The 14204-nt window shown below is 47.7% G+C and overlaps 1 protein-coding gene across 2 annotated transcripts in view; it reads right to left on the reverse strand.

Annotated features, from left to right (window-relative positions):
- The window catches only part of NFKB1 (nuclear factor kappa B subunit 1), a 183740-nt gene that overhangs the window by 94762 nt on the left and 74774 nt on the right, over positions 1-14204 (reverse strand). For both annotated transcript variants that reach the window (XM_075336817.1, XM_075336807.1), the window contains exons 3-5: positions 12621-12702; positions 11197-11237; positions 10593-10691 (exon numbers count right to left, since the gene is read on the reverse strand). In XM_075336817.1, the coding sequence (XP_075192932.1) occupies positions 10593-10691; positions 11197-11237; positions 12621-12702 (222 nt within the window). The remainder of the gene's footprint in view (positions 1-10592; positions 10692-11196; positions 11238-12620; positions 12703-14204) is intronic.

Here is a 14204-nt window from a genome sequence, read left to right on the forward strand (position 1 = left end):
TAAGTTTTAGCTTCCTTTTAGAGGATTTGTAAAATGGCTTCTGATGCAATCACGATAGGTTTTCTATTATTATTATTATTACTAGAAGGTGGCCCGATTCTACGCATCGGGTATTCTAGAATTTACGTATTGTGTAGTTAATGTATGATTTTTGCTATATATATAGATGTTGTTGTGTGTAGTTACCAAGTGTTTGTGTAGGGCGCTGTACATGTTCTGGGTGTTGTCTGGATGTGGCGGGGGGTAAAAGCGGTGTTGTTTGTGTGATGCGTTGTGTGTGTTGCGTTATTTGTGGAGCGCTGTGTGTGTGTGTTGCGCGGTTGGTGTGGGGTGTGTGTGTGTGTTTTGGTGGGAGGTATGTTGTGTGCAATGTGTGTGTTGTGCGGCATGTGCGTATATTTGTGTGTGCCGCGCTGTTTGTGTGTTGGGTGTCTGTGTAGGGCGGTGTTTGTGGTTCCCAGTGTGTGTGTAGTGTGATGTGCAGTGCGTGTGTGGCGGTGTGTGAGTGTTTTGGGGGGAGGTGTGCACCCCCCATCGTGCTCCATCCCCCATGTTGCGCACCCCCCATCGTGCTCCATCCCCCATGCTGCGCACCCCACATCGTGCTCCATCCCCCATGCTGCGCACCCCACATCGTGCTCCATCCCCCATGCTGCGCACCCCCTATCGTGCTCCATCCCCCATGCTGCGCACTCCCCAACGTGCTCCATCCCCCATGCTGCGCACTCCCCATCGTACTCCATCCCCCATGCTGCGCAATCCCCATCGTGCTCCATCCCCCATGCTGCGCACCCCCCATCGTGCTCCATCCCTCATGCTGCGCACCCCAATCGTGCTCCATCCCCATGCTGCGCACACCCCATCGTGCTCCATCCCCCATGCTGCACACTCCCCATCATGCTCCATCCCCCATGCTGCGCACCCCCCATTGTGCTCCATCCCCTATGCTGCTCACCCCCCATCGTGCTCCATCCCCCATGCTGCGCACCCCCCATTGTGCTCCATGCCCCATGCTGCGCACCCCCTATCGTGCTCGATCCCCCATGCTGCGCACTCCCCATCGTGCTCCATCCCCCATGCTGCGCACTCCCCATCGTGCTCCATCCCCCATGCTGCGCACCCCCAATCGTGCTCCATACCCCATGCTGCGCACCCCGTATCGTGCTCCATCCCCCATGCTGCACACTCCCCATCGTGCTTCATCCCCCATGCTGCGCACCCCCAATCGTGCTACATCCCCCATGCTGCGCACCCCCATCGTGCTCCATCCCCCATGCTGCGCACTCCCCATCGTGCTCCATCCCCCATGCTGCGCACTCCCCATCGTGCTCCATCCCCCATGCTGTGCACTCCCCATCGTGCTCCATTCTCCATGCTGCGCACCCCCCATCCCCCATGCTGCACACTCTCCATCGTGCTCCATCCCCCATGCTGCGCACTCCCTATCGTGCTACATCCCCCATGCTGCGCACCCCCCATCGTGCTCCATCCCCCATGCTGCGCATCCCCCATCGTGCTCCATCCCCCATGCTGCACACTCCCCATCATGCTCCATCCCCCATGCTGCGCACTTCCCATCGTGCTACATCCCCCATGCTGCGCACCCCCCATCGTGCTACATCCCCCATGCTGCGCACCCCATCATGCTCCATCCCCCATGCTATAATAGTTCTCTTATTATACTGAGAGAGGAGTATAATAGGAGGACTGTAATAGGAGGAGTAGTCCTGGGGGGAGAGGAGTATAATGCTGGCTCCCTGCACATATGTACCGGGAGCCGGTGTACGCTGGTAACTATGATACACATCGGGTAACTAAGGGACCTTAGTTACCTGATGTGTATAATGGTTACCAGCGTTCACCGGCTCCGTCACGATCCCAGCAGCGCAAGGTTATGTCTGGCGATGCGTGCGAAGGGCCGGGGCGAGCGGTCAATCCATGCGGAGGGCGGGGCCAGGCCGAGGCGAGCGACCAATCCGTGGGGGGGGCGGGGCCAGGCCAAGCCAGCGGCCAATCAGACGGTTGTCACCGTAAGGACACAATTTTGGAGCAAGACAGACAGACAGACAGAATAAGGCAATTATATATATAGATTACTAGAAGGTGGCCCGATTCTACGCATCGGGTATTCTAGAATTTACGTATTGTGTAGTTCATGTATGATTTTTGTTATATATATATATATATATATATATATATAGATGTTGTTGTGTGTAGTTACCAAGTGTTTGTGTAGGGCGCTGTACATGTTCTGGGTGTTGTCTGGGTGTGGCGGGGGGTGAGAGCGGTGTTGTATGTGTGTTGCGTGTGTTGCGTTGTTTGTGGAGCGCTGTGTGTCTGTAGCGTTGTGTGTGTGTTGCGCGGTTTGTGTGTGTGTGTTGCGCGGTTTGTGTGTGTGTGGTGTGTTTTGGGGGGAGGTATGTTTTGTGCAATGTGTGTGTTGTGCGGTATGTGCGTATATTTGTGTGTGCCGTGGTGTTTGTGTGTTGGGTGTTGTGTGTGTGCAGCGTTGTCTGTGTAAGTGGGTGTCTGTGTAGGGCAGTTGTTTGTGGTTCCCAGTGTGTGTGTGTGGTGTGTTGTGCAGTGCGCGCGCGTGTGTGTGTGTGTGTGTGTGTGTGTGTGTTGGGGGGAGGTGTGCACTTCCCATCGTGCTCCATCCCCCATGCAGTGCACTCCCCATCGTGCTCCATCCCCCATGCAGCGCACTCCCCATCGTGCTCCATCCCCTATGCTGCGCACCCCCATCGTGCTCCATCTCCCATGCTGCGCACTCCCAAACGTGCTCCATCCGCCATGCTGCGCACTCCCAAACGTGCTCCATCCGCCATGCTGCGCACTCCCAAACGTGCTCCATCCGCCATGATGTGCACTCCCAAACGTGCTCCATCCGCCATACTCCGCACTCCCCATCGTGCTCCATCCCCCATGCAGCGCACTCCCCATCGTGCTCCATCCCCTATGCTGCGCACCCCCCATCGTGCTCCATCTCCCATGCTGCGCACTCCCAAACGTGCTCCATCCGCCATGCTGTGCACTCCCAAACGTGCTCCATCCGCCATGCTGCGCACTCCCAAACGTGGTCCATCCGCCATGCTGCGCACTCCCAAACGTGCTCCATCCGCCATACTCCGCACTCCCCATCGTGCTGCATCCCCCATGCTGCGCACTCCCAAACGTGCTCCATCCGCCATGCTGCGCACTCCCAAACGTGCTCCATCCGCCATGCTGCGCACTCCCAAACGTGCTCCATCCGCCATGCTGCGCACTCCCAAACGTGGTCCATCCGCCATGCTGCGCACTCCCAAACGTGCTCCATCCGCCATGCTGCGCACTCCCAAACGTGCTCCATCCGCCATGCTGCGCACTCCCAAACGTGCTCCATCCGCCATGCTGCGCACTCCCAAACATGCTCCATCCGCCATGCTGCGCACTCCCAAACGTGGTCCATCTGCCATGCTGCGCACTCCCAAACGTGCTCCATCCGCCATGCTGCGCATTCCCAAACGTGCTCCATCCGCCATGCTGCGCACTCCCAAACGTGCTCCATCCGCCATGCTGCGCACTCCCAAACGTGCTCCATCCGCCATGCTGCGCACTCCCAAACGTGCTCCATCCCCCATGCTGCGCATCCCCCATCGTGCTCCATCCCCCATGCTGCACCAGCATCAGCCTCTCTACCCGCAGCATCAGCCTCTCTGCCCTCAGCATCAGCCGCTCTCCTCCCAGCATCAGCCTCTCTACCCGCAGCATCAGCCTCTCTCATCCCAGCATCAGCCTCTCTGTCCCCAGCATCAGCCTCTCTGTCCCCAGCATCAGCCTCTCTACCCGCAGCATCAGCCTCTCTGTCCCCAGCATCAGCCTCTCTCCTCCCAGCATCAGCCTCTCTCATCCCAGCATCAGCGTCTCTCCTCCCAGCATCAGCCTTTTCTGTCCCCAGCATCAGCCTCTCTCCTCCCAGCATCAGCCTTTTCTGTCCCTAGCATCAGCCTCTCTCCTCCCAGCATCAGCCTCTCTTATCCCAGCATCAGCCTCTCTCCTCCCAGCCTACCCCAGCCTCAGCCTCCCCCAGCATCAGCCTGTCTCCTCCCAGCATCAGCCTTTTCTGTCCCCAGCATCAGCCTCTCTTTTCCCAGCCTACCCCAGCCTCAGCCTCCCCCAGCATCAGCCTCTCTCCTCCCAGCATCAGCCTCTCTCTTCCCAGCATCAGCCTCTCTCCTCCCAGCCTACCCCAGCCTCAGCCTCCCCCAGCATCAGCCTCTCTCCTCCCAGCATCAGCCTCTCTCCTCCCAGCATCAGCCTCTTTCCTCCCAGCCTACCCCAGCCTCAGCCTCCCCCAGCATCAGCCTCTCTCCTCCCAGCATCAGCCTTTTTGGTCCCCAGCATCAGCCTCTCTCCTCCCAGCCTACCCCAGCCTCAGCCTCCCCCAGCATCAGCCTCTCTTCTCTCAGCCTCCCCATCCCAGCCTTCCCCAGGATCAGCCTCTCTCCTCCCAGCCTCCTCCAGCACGCCGTGCTCCTCTGCCGACACTCACAGATCCGATCGCATACACTCACACACACACACACACACACACACACACACACACCCCCGATCTCATACACTCACACACCCCCCCGATCGCATACACTCACGCACACCACCGATCGCATACACTCACACACACCCGATCGCATACACTCACACACACCCGATCGCATACACTCACGCACACACACATTGACGATATTGCACATACGTGCTCATACTCACAACATCCGGAGATACCACATGCTTCTGGCCATGTGATCCTCCAGCAGGTCCTGGAAGGTCACAGCATAGTATCGCCGCCGAGAAGCAAGCGATATCCCAGGATGTTGTGAGTATGTGGATGCGATGTGATGTGTGTGTCAGGTGTGTGTGAGAGTGAGTGTGATCTGATGTGTGTGTGTGTGTGCTGTTATGTGTGTGCGTGTGTGTATGTTCCGCCGCTGCAGGACCTTGATGCGCTGGTAACTATGCTACCATGGTTACCAGCGTATCTCGTCCCCCGCTCGCACGGGAGCCCACACCAGCATACGCCGGCCAGCCCCAGCAATGCGAGGGTATGTGTCGGCTGATTTGGCGGCGTACGCTGATGTGGGCTCACAGGGGTACAGTACTCACCTGGTAGTCGTGGCTCCGTGACCGTGTCGGTTCGGGGAATGCGCGGGGGGGGCGGGGCCAGAGCTAGCGTGCATTGCGTGAGGGGGGCGGGGCGTGGCCGAGTTGCCAATGCCTGCAGGGTGCCGGGGCAAGAGGCCAATCTGTGGGGGGGCGGAGCCTGGGCGAGCTGCCGGCCAATCCGTGTGGGAGCGCAGCCTGGGCGAGCGGCCAATCCGTGCGGGGGGGCGGGGCCATGGCGAGCCCAGCGGCCAATTAGCTTTGTGTCACCGTAAGGACACAATTTTGGAGCAAGACAGACAGACAGACAGACAGACAGAATAAGGCAATTATATATATAGATTATTATTGCTTTTAGGAAAACAAAGTAATCTATCAAGCATAATACCATGGAGAAGTGGGGGAAATGTAATCAACATCAGAGTAATGCTTTCTATATGCATGAGATAGCGGTCAGCTTAACAAGTATTCAGCTCTCTACACCAACTTCCCTCAATAAACACACAGACATGGAAGTGTCACTAGGGTGAGGCAGATAAGACATTTGGCACTGTCCTATCTTCAGGGAAGCAAAAGAACGGACATGTTAACTCGTTCAAGGTGCATAAGTGTGCGCCAATGGGTTAAAGGGAACCTGTCAACAGTTTTTTCACTATGAAACCAAAAGTGTCACCTTCTTTAGCTCCTGGGCTGTATTCTACGAAGGTGCACCTTGTGCCCTGACTCCCCTTCCAGACCTCAAATATAACTTTATAAAATCTGACCATTAGGTATGCTAATGACCTGTGGGGCTCAGAAGGACGTGCTCATTTTCATCTCCTGTACCTCCTTGTACCCTTTTTCGCCATCCTCCTTGCATGATTGACATGACGACGCCGTCATCATGCCCGCTGCTCGGCAAAATCACGCATCTGTGCAGTTATTTCCCCGGCTCGCGCAGGCACAGTTCACCCTCACGTAAGCTGGTGCAGTGTTTGTGAAAGTGCGAGATTATGGTCGACAATGTGCATGACATCCCCTGCGTCATCCTCGTACCCGACCATAATTTTGAGCATGAGCAAACACAGTGAGGATGAACTGCACCTACGCGAGCCGGGGGAATAACTGCACAGATGCAACAATTGGCCGAGCAGTGTGCATTATGGCGGCGTCATCCCGTCAATCATGAAAGGAGGATGGCGAAGAAGGTTACAAGGAGGAACAGGAGATGAAAATAAGCACGCCCATCTGAGCCCCACAGGTCATTAGAATACCTAACGGCCAGGTTTTATAAAGTTATATTCGGGGTCTGCAAGGGGAGTCAGGGCACAAGGTACACCTTCATAGAATGCAGCCCAGGAGCTGCAGAAGGTGACACTTTTGGTTTCATAGTGAAAAAACTGGTGACAGGTTCCCTTTAAGAACTCAGAAGGAAAGGAAACATGATTTGTCCATGCTGCTGTAGAATTCAGGATGTACATGGACCAGGATTTGATGCGGTTTAATCAATGCGTTTTGAATTATTCAGACTTCTTCATCAGGATATAATCTTGAATAAACCTCCTAAAATCCTGGTCCATGTCCACGTTTCCTTTCCCTCTCAGTCCGCATTTGGCTTTACAGTCCGTGGATTCTGCAGCAACTCTCATTTTAAATCAATTCAATGCTGTGTTTGTCAAAACCACACAAGATGACCAGACATACTGCTTTCATTCACATTTTGAAGCCTGAAGGGCTGGTGAGTCAGCGGCATCGCTTTCACGGGACCGTCCATCCCAGAGGAGGAGCTGCACTTCAGCGCTGGTCTGGCGGCTGCGATCTCTACGTGGAATCGATCGAGTGAGCAGCCACCTAGGACAGGACTCCTGGGGGTTTGATAGGACCGGCTCCCTGTAGCTGCCGAGCTGTACACCCTGTAATCCCTTAAGGCTAACTCCCCAGCGTTGTACCTGATGTACAACAGTACCAGGTGAGTGTGTCCATCACACTGCTTTATCTGTATAACCAGTGCTCTTTTCACTTCTCAGCTCCTGGTCCAATTGGATAATGAGCGGTGAATGGCAGAAATACATCACTACATTCCCCAACAAACAACAGATGTAAGAAGAGAAGCTGATCTCTGCTGCTTAGGCCTCTTTAACACGTCCGTGTGTCCGGCACGTGTTTGGTCCATTTCCTCACGTACTGGAGAAACGGGCACACGTAGACCCATTTAAATCAATGGGTCTGCGCTCACGTGCATATTCTGCCATGGACCGTGTGTACGTGTGGAGCATACGTACGTTTGCCCGTGTGCTCCACACGTAGACATGTCCGTTTTTCTCCGGCATCACGGGTGTCACACGGAACGCAAACGGACCACACGGAGGTGTTCCGTGTGACACGCGCCGGAGAAAACACACGTGTCTGAGAAAATAATAAAAAAAACTTTACTCACCTTCTCCAGCACTGCTGTCTCTGCCGTTGCTGTCACTTGCTTCCGACCGTCACTCATTATGCTCATTGCATATTCACTTCACTGCGGCCGGAAGCAGTAGCAGCAGCGGGGCGTCGGCAGGATCGGAGACCGAAGATCAGCACCACGGACAGCGAAGCCAGGGACAGGTGAATAGAAAGTTCCCGTTCTCTGTGTGTTATCATGTATAACACAGTGTTATCATGTATAACACACGGAGAACACACGTGGCCATAAACACGGCTCACGGAGGGCACAACGCACCTTTGACACGTTCGTGAAAAACGTGCGTGGTTTTTCACGGACGTGTGAAAGCGGCCTTAATGAGTGATGAAGTCCATGCTGATCGAACCATTTAAAAGGAAAACAGGCAAATTCGTGTTTGATTGCATCTTGTTGAGTACACCCTAACAACTATCACGGTACTTATGGTACTCAGGTAACATACAGGCATTAAGATACAGATTGATTGGTGTACACTGTAAAAATAAGTAATTAAATCAAAACTACAGCAGAATTAATTTTTCAGCATTTCTGCAGAAATAACAATTAAACCTTAATGTACATGTATCAAATAATGGTACCAACACAACAACCACTTGTCGCAAAAAAGTAACACCTTATACTGCTACACTGAGCAAAAAAACCCTTTTAAATTAATTTTCATGGCAAGAAATTGCTGCAATTTTTTGCAATTCATCCATTCACAATTCATAACAAGTTAGAGTTAATGAGTAACCGTTGTTTTAATTTTTACTTTATAAATCAATATTACACATGCAAATAAGAAACTTTGTAATATATGTTATCAAAGAAGTCTGCGTATTTATCCGCCAGGTCTGATCAATCATTCTCAATGCATGGGGAAAATTTGTCCTCAGTGAAAACAGATTTTTACATGACAGAGATAGGCAATGACAATTGTTATTCTTCAAACTTTTGGCCAGGACTGAATGTTTTAGAACATATACAATACCGTATATAGGAAATGCCAAGTTGCAAGATACAGGCTTAAGGTATAAATAATTATTTATTTAATATATACATGTTGTGCACTTACAAGTCAACCGTTCAGGAAAGAGGAAGTTTCAGTTTCCCTAAATAGAAGGAACTTGAACACTATAGAAATCATGTATTTATATTTAAAGAGAACCAGTCAGCAGGATTTGTCACTATAAGGCCATGTGCACACGTTGCGTTCAGTACCTTGCAGAAATGAACGCATCCTCTGGCAGAATTTGTCATTGTCAAATTTGGTTTTGACCACATAAACGCAGGAAATACGCATGCGTTTTTATAGCATTTTTGCTGCGTTTTGAACGCGTTTTACATGCATTTCCAGTGCTTAAAATGGGATGCGTTTTCAATGCAAAGACACTACTAAATAAAGTTTGAGCATTCAAACACTAGGAAAAAAGTGACAAAAAAAAAAAAAATTAAGCCTTTAAATCATACACTATAATGATAATTTTCCGAAAATGATAATTGAGAGTTAATAATTATGTTGATAAATAAAGTAAAATTATTGTTTAACTCTTTTTTTGAGTCGGGCTGGATATGAGGGCAAAAGGAAACCTCTTGACCTCACAATAATGCCAAAAACGCAAGCTTTGATTTTGACAAAAAAGCATGCGTTTTGCATCAAAAATGCATGTAAAATGCTAGAAATTTGTTTTAGGATGAGTTTTGATAATTCTTATTGACTTCAATGTTACCAAAACGCTGCCAAAACGCTCAAAACAATTGATATGTTGCTTCTTCAAACGCAGAGATTTTGACAAATTTTTGTCACAAAAAAACGCAGCGTTTTTGGACGCATTGCGCGCACAGAATATTCCTATTTCCCATAGACTTTGCCTGGAAATCAAAACGCATGCATTTTTGCATTAAAACGCTGCAGTTCAAAAAGCTGCGGAAACGCATGAAAAAACGCAATGTGCGCACATAGCCTAAGGCCTTGTGCTGCTTTTTTGGTGCAGTTTTGGGTGCATTTTGTGGTCCTAAACTGCATGTATGACCTTCCCCAGCTAAGTGTATGAGAAATCCGAAAGGCTGTGCGCACGTTGCTTCTTTTTTGCCTGAAGTTTTGGTTGCAGAAAAAAGAAGCAGCATGTCACTTCTTTTCTACGTCTTTCCTTGTGTTTTGCCATTGACATGTTAAAAAAAAACACAGGCATAAACATACCAAAACGTGTCAAAAATGCATTGAAAACACGTAAAAAAAATTTGCGGTTTGTCGGCCAGAGGTGCGTTTTTCGCTGGAGAAACAAAACTGCAGTGTGCACACATACCCTAAAGTAAAGCAACTGCCATAATGGTGCTGTGATTCTGAAACTGATCCGATTTGTGGTTGTTGAATAATCTTCTTTCAGCTGATGACATCTTCTGTGCATCAGGGTGAGACTTGGGGTTAGGGTCTTCTTCTTCTCTGCCCCTTCGCCTGCCTCCTCTGTTCCACTGGTCATGATTATTCAGTAACCTGCATCCTTTTTGAAATTTGTCGCCACTGCTGCCATCATGGTAGTGGGCGGCGTATGCGCAGTGTGATTCTGCGGCCGGTCTGCAGGTCTTCAATAAAATGGCGCTAAAAGCGATGGGTGCGCAGATCAAGATTTGAGCTCACTGACCTCTTCATCTCTTCATTAAGCCGAAATCTCGATCTGTGAATATGCTGCCCTAGCGCCAATTTATTGAAGACTATGCAGTGTGATTCTATAAACAATCTTCAATAAAATGGAGCCAGGGGTGACACATGCCATTTTCTGATGATACTTTCACTTATACTAATACTTATAGGCTGTTGTTTACCACAGGACAACCCCCAGCCAAGAAGAATATAATCTGGCAAAAGGTTTATGGGGTTTCTTTTATTTTTCTTCTGAATAATCATAGTATAATCATAATAATAGGTTGGAATTTCTGGATTTTTTTTGGCTGCCCAGACTTACTAACTTGAAGTAGATTACTATTCAAAATACATTAAATATCAATAATTTTAGCCAATGGATAGAAACCTAACCTTAATTTGTGGATAGGATTTTTTGTTTTTCTCACTAGAAGCTCCAGGAAGTCCACCATGAGAAGGTCCCTCACAGACGTATCGAAAGCGGAAACCTCTCTACAAAGATAGTATAAATGAACAGACAATAAATTTAATATTTTATGTCCAGTTTATGCTTTACATATAAAATGACTGCATTAGTGACGGATATTAGATCACTAGTGGTATGTTCCACTTCAAACCACTAGCGTAGTGGAGTGCTATTGACAGATATCAACAGGCTAACCGATCATAACACAAGTGTGGAAATTAGGCCATGTACAGAACGCCCAAAAATTCAATAACTTCTTTACTTGATAATAATCACAGAGTTGTCCCATCATTTTATGTGCGGTTTCCTTAAGGCCCTTAAAGCACTAAGACATTATCGCAATTGTTAACTCTCTGAATCATACAGCTCTGTCAGTGATCAGAAGACTTTGAAGCGTCCAGCATGATAACTTCAGAAGTTATGCTCCCATGCTGACACAAGCTAATGATATTAAGTGACAGATAACCCAGCCATCAATAAAGCTTAAAAAGTATATATAATAAAATGTCCGAAAATTGTTTTTTTCTTTACCTGTTTAGGTTGCTCTACAATGTCGAGATAGGGTCCATCAACTTAATGAAAAAAGAAGAATATTTAGAAGTATCAGAAGAACCTTGGTTTAAATACTTATTATAGTAAACTGCATATTCTTACTCATATCTGTATGGCCAATTCATCATCAATTGTCTAATTTTTATTCATTAATACTTGTGATTGTTAAGAATCTGAATAAAAATAGTTTACGTACGGGGTTGTCAGATTTAGAAAGCTTAAAATACTTAATAGTGATCATTAATAATAAGTTTAGATAACAAGAGAGACCCAGATTCAGAACCCTCATCTCTTAACTAATATGAACTCCCCTGATTCCGGAAGACCTAACATGTCCATATACATGGCCATTGGCATCATAAAATATTTAACTTCCCTGTGGTGTCCCTTTAAAAGGGTTGTCCACTACTAGGACAACCCCTAATGATTCCACTTGTTTACCCCAGTTAAAATTAAAAACTATAGTCCCCTCCCATTCTGACGCTGTTCCACCGCTGTCGGCTCATGTTACATTGTGTTGTTATGCAAGCCCTGCGTCCAATCACTTCCGACTTCTCTCTCCACGCCTTTAGACCATATGAGCAATCAACAGTAAGTGGCAGCCACAACGTCACTTCCTGTGGATGAACTCATTTGATTCAAAGGCAGGGAGAGAGAAACCGGCGGTGATTGGTTGTGGGGCTCAAGTGATGTCACAATGTCCCATGAACCCCAAACCACGGTTACTGAGAGCGCTGGAACGGCACCAGTATACAGCATGGGAGGTGAATACAGGGCTTTTATTTTAACTGGGGGAAAAAGTGGAATCCCTTTGATCCCTTTAAGGAATCAAACACTTGCTGTTTGATTACTCAGCAGATTACAGTTAATATCTCATCAGTAGATTTACCTATGGTTGGAGACACATTTTTTAAGAGGACTATAGAATTCTAGACTGTAAACACCGACACTGATGACGCCAGTACAAGTTGGTTTTGCATGCTGCACTTATATATGTTGAATATGTGATGAACTTATGACAATAACATTGTTCCAATGAACATTTCTCTACACTGTTTATTGGTTATTCAGTTGTGCCTCAATAAAAGCATTGATCTGTATTTTGATGCCTTTCATTTACCTCTAAGAGCCATGCACAAAATTATAGAATGCTTTAAGTTCCAAAGGCATACTAAGTGGCATATAGCTTACTTATGAATATGTAATACACTAAATATATAGGGTCATACTCAGGGTAGGGTCATGCTCTGCGTTACCCCACTGCCTTCAATTTTATAAATCCTTATCAAATTGGGGAAGAGTGCATGCTCTTTGATATCTAGGGTATCCCAATGATACAATATACAATTGATAGGGATATTCAGATACTGCACACTAAAGTCTTATATCTGCGTTTTGCTTACCATTCCTATGCGGCGTATCATGCGGTATGATTTGCTCATCATATAAATAGTTAGGTGTTGTTGTGAAGTAGACATCTAGCAACTGCAAAATAAAAAGGATATGTAGTAGACAGCAGTTTCCAATACTATTCAAGTTTCCTATTAGTTTTCCAGGCTCAGTTGTAAAGCTGTGCACTTTAATCAATTATTAACTTGCTCACCAGCCATTAAAATGCATGTTATGGCTTCTGCTTGAATCATGTTCATTGGCAGGCAGTATGTTTTTTACTATGTTGAAATAACAAATTAGTGAAACTCACAGGTCTAAAAATTAACATCTCACTTTCACTAAACTGGAAACGTGTCTAAAGTGGATCTAAAAACTCTACCCACTCCTGTTAAAATGCTATGTCTTAGTCATGTTAAGAAATCATACCAAGAGTAATTTCAGAACTTGTTCCACCTTTTGGCCACATGCACATGTTGAGTATTTGCGAGTTGTTTTCCCTCAGTATTTATAAGCCAAAACCAGAAGTGGAACAGTATGAGGAAATGTATTAGACAGCACGCCCATGATCAGAGTTCACAGCATTTTAGATGCAGAGTGTTTTAGCTGTGTCCAAAATGTTGCATAGAACAGTACAAGCACAGTGGATGGGATTTATAAAATCCCATGCCCACTATCCTTGTTTTGCCCACAGTGTAAACTGACCTGTGGAGCTGCTTTCCTAATCACAGCATGTCAATTTATTGATGCAGAGATGCAAGAGTTCTCCGTAGGAAGAACAGAGAGAGACCACAGCGGCCCGAACTCTGATCGTGGGCACGGGCAGCTGCGGTCTCCAGCGGAGAGCACTCATGGCTCCAAAGGAGAAGACACACTGCGTCTAGGACGCAGGTGGCCTCAATGTCACTAAGAATCTGGACAGATCCATTGAGAAAAACTGAAATCATGTTGATGGGGAATATAAAAATAATAAAACTAAAAACAGTGTGGTTGCACAGCACCCTCTTATAATTCGGGATGTGGTTGCGCTCAGAATTATCCCATGACCTTTAATCTCCCATTAAACAGCTGTCATTGTTTACTGATTAACCCCATATAAAGTTTAGCTATTATAGTAGGATTTTCCTACAATGAAGAAAAATAAAGGGAGCACTCCCTGTCTAAAAACCCAAAGAAATGGGAAAAATGAAAGGATGTCGATCACTCACGTGGGTGAGCTGTGTGCGACAAACGCCAGTGTATATATGAAAAAAACTCAACGCACCCAGAGAGTACAGATGACGATCGAGGTAGTAATGGTATGGAATCAACGGTAGTATCTAGGAGCTCTCAATACTGCTGTTAGTACCCGGATACAACTGCCATTTCCCAACTGCTGCTACTTTCGATCTAGTAGAATTTCCCTGACATTTTCCAGTTGCAGAACCAGAATTAGTTTATCTTAGTCTCATCAGACCACAGAACATGATTCCCGTAAACCATGTCCTTAATCTGTGCATCATCTTTGGAAGAACCTTCTTTTTGAGATGACAGCCATGCAGACCAATATGCTGCAGTGTGCAAAGTATGGTCTGAGAACTGACAGGCTGACCCTCCCC

This window comes from Anomaloglossus baeobatrachus, chromosome 1, assembly GCF_048569485.1.
Source record: "Anomaloglossus baeobatrachus isolate aAnoBae1 chromosome 1, aAnoBae1.hap1, whole genome shotgun sequence".
NCBI classification, from domain to species: domain Eukaryota; kingdom Metazoa; phylum Chordata; class Amphibia; order Anura; family Aromobatidae; genus Anomaloglossus; species Anomaloglossus baeobatrachus.